The 16,086-nt window shown below is 49.7% G+C and overlaps 1 protein-coding gene across 1 annotated transcript; it reads left to right on the top strand.

The window, feature by feature from the left end:
* The first annotated feature begins 1,544 nt into the window (after positions 1 to 1,544).
* LOC144175524 (endothelin-converting enzyme 1-like) lies at positions 1,545 to 14,550 on the top strand. The gene is made up of 2 exons (XM_077704600.1): positions 1,545 to 2,213; positions 12,811 to 14,550. The coding sequence occupies exons 1-2, from the start codon at positions 1,545 to 1,547 to the stop codon at positions 14,548 to 14,550; spliced, it is 2,409 nt and encodes an 802-aa protein (XP_077560726.1).
* The last annotated feature ends 1,536 nt before the right edge of the window (positions 14,551 to 16,086 follow it).

Genomic DNA, 16,086 nt, shown 5'->3' with positions numbered 1-16,086 from the left:
GGAGCCCGCCCTCGGCACACTAGCCAGTATATTTCAGGCACTATAATGGAGGAAAGATTTTTTGCTTCCGATGAACCTAGTTCTTTGCCCCTGTGTTTTTAAATACGTGAAGTGGTTAGCACGTCGTCCTCACGCAGCTCTGTATCGTCGTAGCATCGCTGATTGTCCGAACGAAGCTTGCAGCTAAGCCAATGCAGCGACCGAAGCTGTGTGTGTGTGTGTGTGTGTGCATCGCCTCCTGTGTGTTGTGGACGCGTTCGTTTCGCGATGAAATGCGACATTGTACTTCTGCGGGTGGATAGTGCTTCCCATGGTCTGGATTATCTTTCTCGAACGACGTACCACTCAACCTCGCATGGGGTATGTGCAGTGTGCCTGGCTAAAAGCCTTCTCGCTTGCGCGCCAGAGTTGTGACTTGCTGCTCGTCCCCGCAAACCGGGTGTGAGGTGAGTGCCGTATTTACGACGGGCAGGAGGAGGCAACTCATCGTCTGTCAATCGCGGTTCAGACTTGCAACGCATGTTGTGACGTTGCGTTCGTTCGAAACGCATCTCTGGATTGTTTTGAAGTTGAATAAAATGTACGCGTCAAACCCGGGCATTCGGCTCAGGGCGTTCTCTGCGATTGCACCAAAGAAGTGCCACGGGACTTTCTTTATGGTACGTACTCACGTAAGATAAAATCCACGTCGTGTTATGGCCGTGTTGCATTCAATACAAACGGTTAAGCGTTTGTTTACACTTGTTTCGTTTGTCGTAAAATGTCAAAGCACTCCGGCACTCCGCTGGCAGATCAGCCGGCGAGCCGACGCTGAGCAGACGACTCATCTCTTTGCCGGAAGTGCGTGAAAAAGCCGCCCAATAGCAGGATGTCTAGCTCATGACGAACATCTGGGAATCGATGATGTAGACATGTGAAGATGGCGGCGTCCAAAAACACGAAGGAAAGGGTGAGAAAAAAGCGACAAACTTTGCAACAAAAGTGTGAGCTTTCCGCTGCGCGTAAAAGAGTAATGCTTGGCACAGGTGACGTTGGCGGCCCAATCTAGCGATTGCGCTAGTTCATTTAGTGTGCTCAAAATGCCTTTCAGGGCCCCTTTAATTGTGCCAGTTGGGGGGCTGGATACCTACTGGAAGTAAATAACATTAATGGGGAGCTCAACGGAATGCCGCTGAGTCCAGATACTCCTTTTTTTTAAATTTTTTTACGAATTCGAATTTCCCGCTTCGGTCGCATTGGCTGCTAAAATGCCTAATCCAGAAAAATAAGGCAGGGAGAACGGGCAGAGTGTTGTCGCTTTGCGGAACTGTGTGCAAGACTACATTACCAGGGTAGTTTATTGCTAACTCTTGCACAACTGGACAATCACGGTTTCGAATTTATGCTGCGCTGTGGTTTCGAATGCTTCTCGCTGGAGAATCTAGAAATTTTCGCCATTTTCCTGCAGGAAAACCACGAACGAGGTGTCAAAACGTTTGATTACGTCAAAGGGCGCCAGCAGAATCGCAGCTCCTCAATCAGGGGCGAAAAAGGGCTCCGCTTCCATGGCGAAAGGCAAGAAAGGCGCCGTTTCCTCGCCTGAAATGAAGAACTCCGTGTCGCCACCTAAGAGCAAGAAGGGTTCCCTTCCTGCGCGTGGCACCCAAAGGAAGTCGTCTTCTAAACCGGACGACACGACAAAGACCTCTTCCCAGCCGGAGAGTAAGAAGACAAGACCCGCTTCCCAACGCGGGGCGGAAAAGGGTTTTCCTGATGTTGCGCCCGCCGCGCCTGGTATCGCGACGGGCGAAAAGAGAGCTTCTGGTCCAACGCCGTTCAACGACAGAAGGGACTCGCCCGTCAAGGGAAACGCCAGCGAGCTGGCCTCGACGAGTTACGTCGACGACCCGTCCCAAGATCAAGCGAAGGGCAGCGGTCCGCCGCCATTCCCAGTTCCTTCTACGCCGCTGCAGCCTCCGCCTCCAGACAACGTAGAACGCAACATCCTACTCGGAGTCATCGCGGTCCTCGTAATGGCGGTCGTCTTCCTGTGGGCGCGGCTGGTCTCAAAGCCCACGGGCTTCGCCCTGCAAGCTTCGCGCTCCGAGGTCGTGCACATGTGCGACTCCGAGCAGTGCCGACGGGTCGCGAGGCAACTGCGCCGAGGCCTGTCCCCTTCGTCGCCACCCTGTGAAGACTTCTACGAGTACGTCTGCGGTGCCTGGAAGGGCCCGGTGAGTGAGGATGGGTCAAATGCGTGACGGAAGTTAGCGGTCGCGTTCAACAAATTGCATTCCCAAAGACAGAATCGTGGCGGACGTCACAAAAGGAAGTCGCAAGTGTGCGACAGATTTGGGACCGTTTACACGGGTAGTGGGCGTACATATACGGGCATACGGACAGACTCGAATTTTAGCGTTTATGAAGCTCAAGGAAGACTACAGTCCTTTAAAAAAACACTGGCGAAGCTTGCACTAAGTCGCGCAAGGCTTGACCGATAGCGGAGCTCCAGGTATTCTTTCTACCTGAGCACTGAAGGACACACTCTTAAAAAAAAGGTCGGGGCATTCACTAAGGGAATACTAACAAGTTACTTGTCCCAGTATGCACTAGGTACTTAGTAATTGATTGATTGAGGGGTTTAACGCGCCGACGCAACGCAGGCGACGAGGCGCGCCGTAGTGGAGGGCTCCGGGTTAATTTAGACCACCTGGGGATCTTTAACGTGCGCCGAAATCTCGTACACACGGGCGTTTTTGCTTTTCGCCTCCATCAGAAAAGCGGCCGCCGCGGCCGGGAATCGAACCCGCGACCTCGTGCTCAGCAGCGCAACGCCTTAGCCACTGAGCCACCGCGGCGGGTACTAGGCACTTAGTAACTGGAGGTGGTAAATGTAGCACTTGTCAGAATTAATAACCGTACCAGGCAGTAAGCACCACTACCCCCACTGGTAAAGTCCCAGCGATAGCACTCTTCTGAGCTACATGCGTTTACTAACTGCCCATGAACAACCTAGTCATAAGCACGACCTTAATCTAGTGCATACTACTTCCTACACTCAGCTAATTTACTAACCATGCAGTTGTTAGTGGCAGAGCCTACGTACAAAAACGCGGGGTAGTAAGGTTCGTAAGGAGTTAGTAAATACGGCCGTTACTACCTTTCTACGACCTTTTTTATTAAGAGTGCACATCACCACGTATTTGAAGTTTGAAGTTGTTTATTTACATGCTCCGTCGTCGCTTTGCACTTTCCTAGTAGTAATAATCGTCATATGCATCGATATCGTCGCGTTCCTCATGCCAAGCATTACATGCGCGGCAGCGCTTGACGGCAGCTGGGGCGCAGCGGCGGCGCGTTACGTGCACGACGCATAGGCGGCGTTCCTAGAGTCGTCAAGGTTCCGTGGTGTTGCGCGAGCTGTGGCGTTGTTTGCTAGGTTACGCGAATAATTCTACGCACCAGCATACAATTGTGTGAATTTCTGCGGATTTATTATTTTATTTTTGATTCTTTGGTTTCTCAAAATTCTGTCCGACCAATTATCTCCATTTACGCCATCATAATTATTAAACATAGAACTTCCATCAAGCCTGCAATTTCGTGGAAATGCAGAGCGTTACACTGTTCTTCGCATTTTCTCTATTTCTATTTCGTATTTTGAACGTTATTTTGCTGACTTTTTTTTGTTAATTTTTGTTTTTGGGGGGATAAGATGCATATTTTCGATTTTTATCAGATCATATTTGATAAAACTTTTTTTCAATTTTCGCGTTCTTCTGTTTTTCCAAATTCTGTCCGACCAATCATCCCCATTTACGCTATTATAACGATTAATATAGGAAATTCCGCCCAATCTGCATTTTTGTGGAATCGCAGAGCATTACGGGGTCCCGGCCGTGGGGGTACTCGGCAAAGAATGTTACTCATGAAAACCGTTTGGTTTTTTGTCTCCAGAATAGCGGCGGGTAGCTCCGAGCGGCCTCCCATTTTCGCTGATGCTATCGTCTACGTTACTGGCTGCGATTTTCTGTTTGTACTAGTTGGTAATACTAGAGTCCTTCAATGCTTTTAAGGGACTCTGGTAATACCTTTTATGTAGGAGCGCTATAGCCTTACCAAGGACAGGGGTATTCAAGAGAGCGCAAATATGCGCGCTAGCGCCGAGGAGCAGGTGTGTCATGGGAAGCTTGCAATTCGTCATCCCAGGAACTTCCTGAAAATGTCTGCGTAAGTTCTGTCTCCCTAGAAGTCAATGGCACATCAATGCTAATCGCTTTCATGCACTGCCATTATCAAGAGAAGCACTGGTATCTCAGCGAGCGACGGTTAGGCTTACCGGTCGCATACCGGAGGTAAAGACTGGTACCACTGTTCAGGCATCACCACAGTGTACAAGCCGCCATAACCCGTGTTAATACTGCATCAAGTTCTCGAACTCGACAGAAACGTTGGTCTGGATAAGGAGAATCGATACTGTGGGGTGAAGACGCCCCAGTGGATATGTATCCCGGTGGGAGTGTGAGTAGGTGAGAGTCCGCGAACGACCCCGGCACTCTTCGACGAGGCTCTTGAAAGCTTCTCTAGGTGATGCACACGGCCTGCACAGACGCAGCGACGTACATCACAGGACTTCAGTAGAGTTGTAGACATTCCAACGACGCCTGTCATCTTTTAGGTGCAAAGCATTTCTTGCTCTCGGCTCCGTCGTCCGTCGTCCGTCCGTCCGCACCTCTCCCCCTCTCACCACCAGCTGTGCGATAGCGCGCACGCTGCTCCTCCTCTCACCCTCCCCACGCCAGCTCTGCGATAGCGCGCGCTCTGCTCCTCTCCCCCTCCCCATGCCAGCTGTGCGATAGCGCGCGCGCTACTTGTCTCTCATACCCTCCTGTCCACTCCATCTGCTCTATATAATAACCCCGTCCGCGCGCCGCTCCCTCAGTGGCTGCTTCGGTTGTCACGCTGCGCCGTCCGGAGTTCCGTCATTTCCCGTTATTTGGATACCCAATCTCGTGAACATTTCGGAACCTCTGAGATGCTTCGCATCAACTCAGGGTTCCCTCGTGGGAAGGTGGTGTCATTTTTATTGCGTATATATATACTGTGCTCAGAATGAGCCTGCGTTCCGCAATGATCAGCGGTTCAGAAGAAGTCGCCGACATTGACGATGGTCCGTAATAAAGTAATACGAAATTTTACCTTAGCTATTTAGGACTTTTTTTTTATAAACGATATTCATTCTCAGGCTGCATAAACGCGAAAATTTTGTCTGCCGTTTCGTCTCCCACTCCATTGAACCGCTCAGCACAAAACAGCCGAAAGATTGCTTAACACGAAGTATATGAGCCACCGTGGTGGCTCAGTGGCTAAGGCGTTCTGGTGCTGAGCTCAAGGACGCGGGCTGAATCCCGGCCGTGGTGTCTGCTTTCCAGACGGAGGCGAAAAGCGAGAACGCCGGTGGGTCGACATATCGACGCCCGTTGAAGATCCCCAGGTGGTCGAAATTGTTCTCTACTGCAGCGACGCGCGTTATAGCCCAAGTGGAGCTGCGCCCCGTTAAACTCCGGAAACACGAAAATGTGTAGGCAGGAGCATTCCTTACTAGCACAACTGTAGACATGGCTCACACGCGTGTACATTAGTAAGCGCTAAGGAAACAGGCAGTATTTGTGCGAAATAAAAGTACATAAGCGTAATTATTAGCTTTCTTTTTATTAAGACTACACGTTTGGGTGGTTTTTACGATGGGCAGTGAAATAAAAACGCGATGAAAACGGTGTCAAGGACAGGCGAGATAAAAACACAGTGAATGCTTGGGACCTCTAAGAATGTGAAGGCGAACGCCTAGGTAGACTATATTACATTGACGAATGCGTTCCAGGACTGACGTCCGCCTATTCCGTGGTGACGTGGAGGGCGAGGGGCGTGCAGGAGAGTTGCCTCCAATTCGACGATGCAGAGCCAAGAGCAAAACTTATCTAATGCATGACGAGAAAAGACCAGCGATGATACGGGAGCAGTACCCTGGCGTTTTTACAGAATGATAGTCAGAAAGGGGCAGGGAAACACTCTCATTCGATCCCGCGAGGTGGACTGCTGGACGCCCATGGAAAGCCCCGTTTTATAACCAGGAGTCCTAACGGTCCACAGCCTTCCAGAGTATTGCGCACGGCCCCGAAAAGTACAAATATAGAAAACACGCTCCACAGGTCCCGTGATGCATTCGCAGGCGATGATCAGTCACACGCCGCCGCCGTCAACGGCCGTTCGGGTAAGCCCCCGCATGCCCCGGAGGGTTCTGGCCGCGCCGTACTTTCGAAGTCGCATGAGCGCTGCAAGTGTCTTCCTCTCCCGGAAACAGTGCTGTGCGGGAAAGCATCTAGGCGCGCTGTGCGCTGTCGAAGCCCACTCACCGCGACAACTTACGCCCACTCACACCCTCGATTCGTAACATGCTCTGGGCCCTTTAGGGACGAAGCAGCTTAACTCTTTCGTTACCACGCCTATTCAAATCGATCACCGGTGATCGATGATTTATATTGCCTATTTCGAAATGTTGCACTCGTTTCTCGTACACCTAATGCGGCCAGTGGTTAGTTTAGGCACTGCACTTCTAGAATCAGTTTAAATTTTCCCGCTCCGGCGACATTCAGATTTTTGACAGTGTTTTTTTGCGAGCGGAGGTGCGCGTGTTTTTGAGGAAGGGGGCGTGGCCGCCGCACTTGACAAAAACGCATGCCGCTCATGGTTAGGCTACATTACCATAATTTTCTTTTTGTCAAAAGGCTCCTGGCAAGTTAAGTACCAAATAATGTTGTCAGCTTTATAATCCGACAGCGTTGAGTGGTGATAATTACTTGAAAATGACACCAGCTATTCACTAGTGATCTTTGTTTCGGAGAAAGGATAGCTTTATTCTGCCAAATCTTATTTCTCATGGTCCCTCGCATGTCTAGCAAGTGTGCCTGGCATTTTCAGCCAGTTTCCAACAGTTTCGGTTTCGTTTTTGCATTGCGAAATTCATATTTGGCGCTACTACGCAGTTACCCAACTAAAAGCTCATTTGCCATGGCGCCTCCGCAGCCCGCTAGTGTTACTCGAAACAAGCATGCCGCTCATGCTTCCACTTAACCCACGCCTTACTTCTGCGGTTACAGCTTCAGGTGAAAGTCTAAAGATAACACAGAGTCGGCGGATATCAGTTCAGATGAGGAGAACGCTACCAATTGGCCTTGAACACCGCCAGCTGCACACCGGCCAGTTTCGGTTTTGTCCGAGGGTATTTCCGGAAGTCTAGTGTCGCTTCTTAGTAGAGCTGTCTATTCTGACAGTCTCCAACAGCCTTGTAATTGTTTCTTTTCAAAACAGTTAGGTGGCGCTGCAATGTAGTAGGCTTGCAAGGCTGAACTCGCTTCATAGCACGACGGCGGCTTGGTGAAAGCTTGCTGGGCACGATTTTAGCGCATCGTACCTTATTCCTGCAAGCAGGGCTACCACAGCGAGTCAGAACATGATAATAAACCGCAAATGAAAGTTCTGACTGATAACCGATGATCAGAACGTCAACACGCATCCACCACAGAGTTTGGTCTTCAACTCCAAGCGCATTTTTTCGCATAGCTTGCTTGCCTTCAATATTGTGTTGGTCATAATCATTTACAAGGTGTTTATAAATCACGTGAAAGCTAATTGGGGTCTTTAATGATGTGAAACCACCATATTTCTTCTAGAGAACCATCCAAAATAGCAAAATTTGAAATATAGGTTGGGCTTCTCCGCAAGGCACGGGCACCACGCGTGCTAACATTTTCTTTTATATCTGACAAACTGTACCGCGCAACGCAATCTTTTTTCTAGGACGGGTTGTTGAAATGTTTACCTACAAAATGTATATTCTAAATTTTTTCTGCTATAGGTGGTTTATTACACACAACTTCCTATTTTTCATTTTCTTCAACACCTGGACAAAAATTTTGAATTTGATTATTTTTTTCGCAATCATTATTTATGAAAACATTATTAAAACTGGTGTCATTGGAAATCACATGGAATCATCTGTATTTTAAGTCACTGCAATGTGTGCCTAACCAATATGTATAGCACAGAAAAAATGTTTTGTTAGACCCTTCAAAATTGGTCAATTTCTCGCGGTAACGAAAGAGTTAAGGCCGAGGCTTGTTCGGCGTCCGGCGTCCGTGCTCACGGCGCAGCACCGTGTAAATCGAAACACCTGTGAATAAAAAGTTCACAAATGGGTAACAAGGATAAAATAAAAGGTTCCAAAAGGTTAGAGAGAGATAGAAAGATGTACAGCACCGTGTAAAAAGAAACATCAGTGGACGAAAGGTTCGCAAACATTTAACAAGAACGGAATAAAAGGTTCACAAAAGGTTAGAGAGAGAGAGAGAGAGAGAGAGAGAGAGAGAGAGAGAGAGAGAGAGAGAGAGAGAGAGAGAGAGAGAGAGAGAGAGAGAGAGAGAGAGAGAGAGAAAGTGCTCCTGGAGAGCCGTGTTGCTCATGTGCGAGGAACATTTGATTGGATTGGATTGAATTGAATTGGATTGAAATGGATTGGATTGGATTGGAAATCGTTTTAGCAGCAGTAAGCACTCCCATAGGTGATTTATGGTAAGAACGGTCTCCAGTGCTTCGCCCACTCGTCATGATTCACTTTGTGGAGGTGCGTGAATTTTTGCTGAACTTCGCGGCTGCGCCCGTCTCGTCTTGGCCAGCCTCTTGGAGAGTGCCCTCCGAAGCGCGTTCCGCTTGCTCGCCGCTGCCACGAGCCCCGTGTTCATCCATTCCCGTTCGTACCTTCACGTTCTCAAACAAGCTGGTATTCCCCGTGCTTAATTAAGCGGCCTATCCTCCTCCGGCGCTCTGCTTTCCTTTCCCCCCCGGGGCTCCGCCACCCTTTCTCGCAACCCTCGTATACGACGTTCCTTCAGCGCTGCTTTGTACCGCGCGCGCGATCCTATTAAATGCAGAGCATTTCTTTAACTCACGATGTCACCCGGCGTTGTCGGCGTGCCTCGGCGTCCGCAACAGCCGTTCCAGGTGCGCCCTCTCCCCCACTCCTCTTCTCCCGCATCACGCTACCCTCCTCGCTCTCAACAACAGGTCTGCACCCCTCCCCCTACACTATATAAAAAATAATACTTACCGGCGCCTGGTTTCGATTCCATGACCCTGCGGGCGGAACACAAGGTACATGGTGCTCTACCCACTGCGCCGCAAAGCCGACACAGAATGGAAGGCTACGAGCGCGCCTTATATCCTTGACTCATTCAAACTACGTCAAGAAGCTGCTGATACAACGCATTCACTACCTGTGGGCGGAACGCGAGGTACATGGTGCTCTTCCCACTGCGCCACAAAACCGACACAGAATGGGAGGCTACGAACGCGCCTTATATCCTTGACTCATTCAAACTACGTCAAGAAGCTGCTGATACAACGCATTCACTACCACCAACTCCCCAAACACTAAACGTTAACGCAATACACCCACCCCCTATGCGACGCATTTACTCGAGTCCCCCTCGCGGGGAGATGGGCCTTTTTACTTTTTTTGGAATTACCTGTTTTGTGTATATATCACAATGCGTTCTATAAATCCTTGCGATCGAAGGGTTTCGCCATACAGCAAACACAAAGAGAAGATGCCAGCCCTCCGACACAGGAGAAAAAACTACCACACTGAAAAGAAAAAAAAAAACCAGCACAATAAAAAATACTGAAAATTAACTCAAGAAACAACGCAAGTGTTTTCACTGCAATTCCTTACGCAAACACCTAGAAAACCGAAAAAAAAAGGAGACACAGCTGCTTCATTGTATGGAAGCTAAAGCATTGCATTTTATTTCAGGCTATGTGATCTTCTCTCGTGTGTCGTTGTGTTGCGACAATGTCTTCGTCAGCAGTGTGGTGGAATCTTCGCGTCGTAGCATTGGCGGTGCAGAAGTCGGCTGTTGGTGGTTTTGCCGCACGTCCGCTTCGGGGGCCGTGCGGCAAGCTTGTGCTCTCGCCCATCTTTTTCTGAGGTTCATCTCCGTGGCGATGTTTGTTTCGAGATGGGTACAAGCCGGGCACTTACGCGCGACCAGACGTTTCAACATGCCTCCTCCCCCGTCCCTAAACCGGCCTAGCAGGTGTCGATTTACGGAAAGGATGGCAATAATATTTGCCAAGATAACAGTTTGCAGAAAAAGAAATTGGCTGACGATTACAACACTCCGTAATGCGAAATTTGAGCGCAGAGCGAAGTGCAGAGTACGGTTACACCTGGATGTAACGAACCCCCTTGTAACGAATTCCTCGATTTAACGAAGTTTTTCAATTCCCCATTGCAACCCCCATTGAAGCCCACGTGCTTGCGACCTGCATATAGCGAAGGCGTTGCGATGATTAACCTTGATTTAACGAATTCGCTACGTTGATGAGTCATTGTTTTTGGCCATTTTTCTGAACAATCGCCAAGAGAAATGCCCTAGTTTAGCGAATTTCGCCCGCACCGCAGGCTATATACTGTGCGTTTCCACATTGGAGTGCGGTGTCGGTTAGTGCTAGTCCTGCCTGACGGCGTGTAGTTGCGCGTCGCCGCTGCTACCTGCAGTGTCGCTTCTAGCTGCTGCCCGGAAATGATAATTTTTGTCTTGTCAGGACAAACTAGAAATTTTAAATGCCGTCTCCGCCGGCGAGGAAGAAGAACGTCGCCTCCCGGTAAAGTATCCCAGCTAGCAACCTCTCAACGAGCTTCTTGAGTGCGTAAAAGAGCCTCGAGTTCGCGAAAAGGCGCCCTTTCAGCATACATGTGGTCCTTGAAACGTGTTCACGCACCGAAAAGTGTAAAAAGGCAGAAGGGATACTTGAGTTACGTCTACGCATATGGTGGTAACTAACCTAGCTCCTTTGAAAAGCCCTATAGTGAATAAGCTGGTGGGAAAGCGGCAGACGCAAATCACGCAGTTTTTCAGCGCCAAATAAATCCTTGAAGGGCGAGTTCGCAGTCACCGGTGTCTAGCCGTCTGGCTTCCATTCTGCTTCGTTCACGCAAGCGTTAACCTGCATGTAACGCAAAATTACAAATTTTTGTCAACTTCGTCATATCCACGTTTAACTGTATTCGGTGACGCCGCACAGCTGCTGCTTCGGCGGCGCTGTTGCTCCGCTCGGGAAGCCTTTCCTCCATCTCAGGAAGTGATCGGGTCATCGGCGAACGCGCGGTTGCGCCCCCTACTGTGGCGTTATCTCGTTACAGGTCGCCGCCGCGGAGCACGTCTTGCGCAGCACCCTCGGCATACCGCCCTCCCTCTCACGCTTTCGCCATACTCTCCTCCCGCACTTTTTTCCTCTCTATCTTCGGTGTCGTCCTCGTTCTCGTGGTTACAGCGAGGGGCGTCACAGAAGCGGGCGCTTAAGGGCTGCGCTCTAATAACACGGAGACTTGCGAAACATTTTGCACTACTGGAGCTCGAGCAGACGCTGTTCGAGCTACCCATCAGGCCACTGGTGAAAAACGGCAGGGTTCCTTTGGCAGTTGATCAAAACAACAGGAGCGTTCAGTGCGAACCAGTAGGTGGCGTTGGATGCGTTCAGGATGTTGCGAGCTTGTATCCGCACGGAACGGAATCTCGCACTTACGTGGGCGACCACGCTTCACAGATGCCGCGGAGCTGGATAGTCCAGAGTCCGCCGCAGGGGACACAGCACCGACAACGGAAACATGTCCAGTAGGGAAATAGTGTCCTCTTTTTACCATGGCTGTGTTCCTTTTCCCATTGCCTCCTCGGTTTCATCTTCTCTTGTTACTATGACTAAGAGACAACGAGGCTTGCTCTTTTTTCACTAACCTGATAAAATAATTCTCGTGGGCCTTCAATGGTGCTATTGTGACTTCTACTTGCCATTGCCATATTCCTTTTTTCCGTTTGCGTCATTTGAATTTCGCGGCCTTGTTTCATTCTCCTTCGCCCTTGCAAGCCGCACACACACCCTATTAGCGTAAGCATGCTTTGTTATTTCGGTATTCAGAATGCCAAAATGACCTCTGCAGGCCTGAGTGCATTTAGCTTGCCCGCACAACGGCCGTAACGAATTCACCTGGTCTGCATTCAGGTAGCCACAGCCAATACTTTGTTGTGACGCAGGAGGTGCGTGAAGGACTCGCAACCAGAAGGGTCCGGCTTCGAATCATCCCATCACCTATCTTTTCTTTTGAGTTATCTCCGCGCCTTCGGCAATTTTTCGGCGCTATCGCTGCGCCGTCCCCACACCGGGCGCCGGATTTTCGCATAATGGTACATTAAATGTAAATCTTCCATGTCAACTTTCAGTAATTTTCTGTCATTCATTATGTTTTCTTGTTCAAATTCGTGAAGGCATCGTAATAACGCTTCCGCACTAGTGCACGAATTTCTGAATTGGTGCAGCTTTTTTATGCCTGTTTGACTTCCGTTTGCTGAAATGGGCATCAAAATGACGCTAAAAGCTATGGCTGTACTAAAAAAAACCTATCGTAATGCGGCAAAATATGCTTCGCATTCGTTGACATTCACAAGTTAAACTTCTGCTCTACGGTTTCCCTGGCAGAATCGTGCCGGCGTTGCAGAATTCTGAACTTGATTTTGGCACGGAAGTTTCGCTCGGCGTCGTCTACAGAAAGCTCTGATAGGCGACGCTACCAGGCAATCGCGCTGGCCTCACCGTGCGACCTCGTCGAAACTCGAGATGGTGGTCCTTTTCCAAGCATAACTTCTCGTTTCACCTTGCACAGTTGGGGGCGAATGAATTTGCTCAAAACTCTTTTCTTGTCCCTTTTTACTTTTATAGGCATACGAAGAGCACGAGCTCTTCCAGAAGTTCGTGGATGACGTGGGAGAGGTGAGCCGAGCACAGCGGATTCCGTTAACGAGGCAGACGGCCACAGAGAGGGCTGCCATGGCGTACCAGTCGTGCGAGGATATCGTTGCCAAAAACAGCACGAGCATGGCTACGGTCAAGCGGATCCTCCACGAGGCCGGCTTCTTCTCTTTGGCCATCTGGAAAAGTTCGTTAAATATCCTGAATGCCTCCTTCTTCCTGGCACTGACGTGGCGGATCGCCTCTCCGTTCAAGTTTGAATTCGTACAAGAAACGGAGCCAGGACTCACCATCCACCTAGGTCCGAGTCAGTCAGTGGTGGAGTACCTCAAGAGGAGGCAGCAGCCGGATTGGAGCATTCGGTCAATTAGCGACTTCGATGAGATGCAAGGCACGTTTCAGTCGGACATGGAGGAAAAGATCCCGTACGCCGTGTGGAAAAGGGCTGACGACAATGTGGCTAATGACTGGTTCGGGAAACTTCCTACCGGCGAGAAGAAAAAGGGATCAAAGAATTGGACCGAACTTGATATCGACCAGGCTCCCGGGAATATGGGCCGAGACGACTGGGCCACTTTGCTGGACACGTACTTCGGCAACCCTATGCCGCTGACGTTCCGCGTGCATTCACCGGACCTGTTCTCCAGTTTCGCGGGGCTGCCAAGTTTGGTCGGCCATGACATGGCGCGCGCGTACTACAGGTGGTACATGGTCGAGGTCCTGGCGGGTGCCGTGTACGCCCCATGGATCACCAGACGGCACCCCGATTACAACAGCGCCCTCAAGCATCAGCGCCGGTATTGCTTCGCCATCTTGGAGAAGTCCGCTGGCTACGCGTTTCTCGCGCCGTACGTCAGCAAGACGTTCTCCACGGAGGTCACCGACGATATTGTCAGCCTGCTCCGCCAAGTTCGTGGCGCCTACGGCAAGTTGTTCGCTCGAAGCGGGAACTTCAACAAGGTCGTGAACTTGCTGCCTTCTTACTCCACCGACTCTGGACGCGTGCTAGATTTCTTCCGGGTGCTGGACGACGTTACCCTCGACAGACGTTACGCCCACTACGAAGACATGACTTCGGACCCTCTCGACAACTGGAGAAGGCTGAGAATCGGCCTCACAAAATCGTTTTACGGCGACGTCACGATGGACGCAGCCGGCGACGTTATAAAACGTTTGCGGCTCTACACATGTGACAACTTGAACTTGGACTTCGCCCTGCGCCCGGACGTGGCCGTCATCCCGTTTTTTGGCACTCGCATGCCCGCCGTGCTAAAGTTGGCCGGTTTGGGCTCAATAATGGCGTCCGCGATGACAGATGCCGTCTACGCCGCGAACTATAAGTGGACGCAGCGAGACATCGACGCATGGAACCGCAGCTCCGCTTGCATGAAACAGAAGGGCCTTCCGGACGGGAGCGGAAATGAGTTCGATCCACTCAAACGCACCCTCGCGCTGGCGGCAGTCGTAATGGCTCAGGAAAAGGTCACCGCGGAGTCCGGCGCAGTAGTTTTGAGGGACCTACTCGAGCTTTCCAGTACGCAGCTGTTATTCGCCGCCTGGTGCCACCTCGAGTGCGGCAAAGCATTCGGCCCAAAGCTCTGCAACGATCCTATCAGGGAACTGCCATCTTTCGGAGAAGCATTCAAGTGCAGTGTGGACGCGCCCATGGGGACTAATTCACCCTGCACCAGCGACCTAATGCAAGCGTAGGAGGAGACGACCTTGAGTTGCGTGGGCATTTTTGTAGTACAACAAGTTCACGTTGTTCCACAGAAAATGTGCGCGGTTTAGCGTGCTTCAATTCTCGGGCCTATTGCGTTTTAAATGACATGCGGCCCCAATGTATTGATAGGCTTCACTATTGCAGAGACGTATTTTTAGTGGCTGCCCCGAGAAATAGTTGTGAACTCATGTGGCAATGTATATTGTGCTTGCAATAAACGCCTCAGCCGACCACTTTAGTGGTAGGCTATTGAACGTGTCCGAGTAGTTATTTTTTGTTTAACAAGCAGAAAAATACTTTCAAACTCACGCCGTCTAGCTTGTGCTTTTCAAATTTTAATTTATGTACGGTCTTTCGGTATTGGATAAGATCGGTTTTATTACCCTTTCAAAAAGGGTAATAAAACCGATAAGACTAACTATCGCCCCATATCAATTTTTTTGCCTGTGTTCTCTGATGGCTTGGAAAAAATTACATAAACACGTATATGGACCATCATAAAATCGTAAGTGCTGCTTACTACGGTTTCTGCACGCAGCAATCGACTGAATTGGCTGTTCTTGCTGAAAAAGAATCTGTATAACCACTTTGAAGTCGGGAAAATACTGGGATTGTTTCTGGATTTCACGAAAGCCTTTGTTGTTATCAAAATTTTACTGAGAAGTGTGAGCAACTATAGTATTAAAGGCGTAGCCCATGCTTCATGTTTCTCATTTGCAACATCGGCGCCAATTTCACCGGAAATGAATCTTCGCAGGTAAAGCCAGTGTTACATCAGGGGTTCCCCAAGGAATCATTTTCGCACGTTTTCTTTTTATATTTCATATAATGGGGCAGTAAACAATATCAAAGCTGCGAAATGTATGTACAGATTATGCCAGGGTGTTCTTGGCAGGTAGCTTTGGTACCAGTCTCGTAACTAGCGCAAATGAAACGCTAACCAAAATAATTGGGTAATACACTAAGACTAAATGCAAGCAAAACTAAGGCTATTCTCTCTCACATCCGCAACAAAAGAATTGAGTTACTTCCCATTAAATTAAGCGACACAGAAATCAAAGTTATAAATCTTTTAGAACACTTGGGACATACTTTCATGAAAATATGTGGGATAATCCCATCACATATGTTATCGTCAAACTGTCTAGAAGAATCGGCGTTATACGCCGCCACTATTTTATCTCCCAATATTAATCAACATGCGTCTGTATAAACGGAATGGAATGGATGACTTTATTATAGGAGGAGGCCAATAGGCCCTGTTGGGGGACAAGGGAAAAAATTTCTTTTGCAGTGCGCAGCCAGAAGTGGCGAAGATCGGAGATGCCGAGCGGAACGCGTTCCGCTCCCCGCTAGCGACGACGCTCGCTTTCCTAGCGCAACTCGCAACCGCAGCGCCGCGGTGGCGAGAGTCGCGGCCGGCCGCCTTCTCTCCACGGCCGCGGCGGGGAGATACGGAACTGAAACTAAAGCGTGGCAAACTGTTCGCATGGCGACGCAGTGAAACATCCCCCTCGCGTGGG

This window comes from Haemaphysalis longicornis, unplaced genomic scaffold (genome assembly GCF_048455015.1).
Source record: "Haemaphysalis longicornis isolate Haplotype H1 unplaced genomic scaffold, Haemaphysalis longicornis Haplotype H1 scaffold_3, whole genome shotgun sequence".
Classification (NCBI taxonomy): domain Eukaryota; kingdom Metazoa; phylum Arthropoda; class Arachnida; order Ixodida; family Ixodidae; genus Haemaphysalis; species Haemaphysalis longicornis.
The sequence above is the reverse complement of the archived record's forward strand: the minus strand, read 5'-3'. Positions and strand labels throughout refer to the sequence as shown.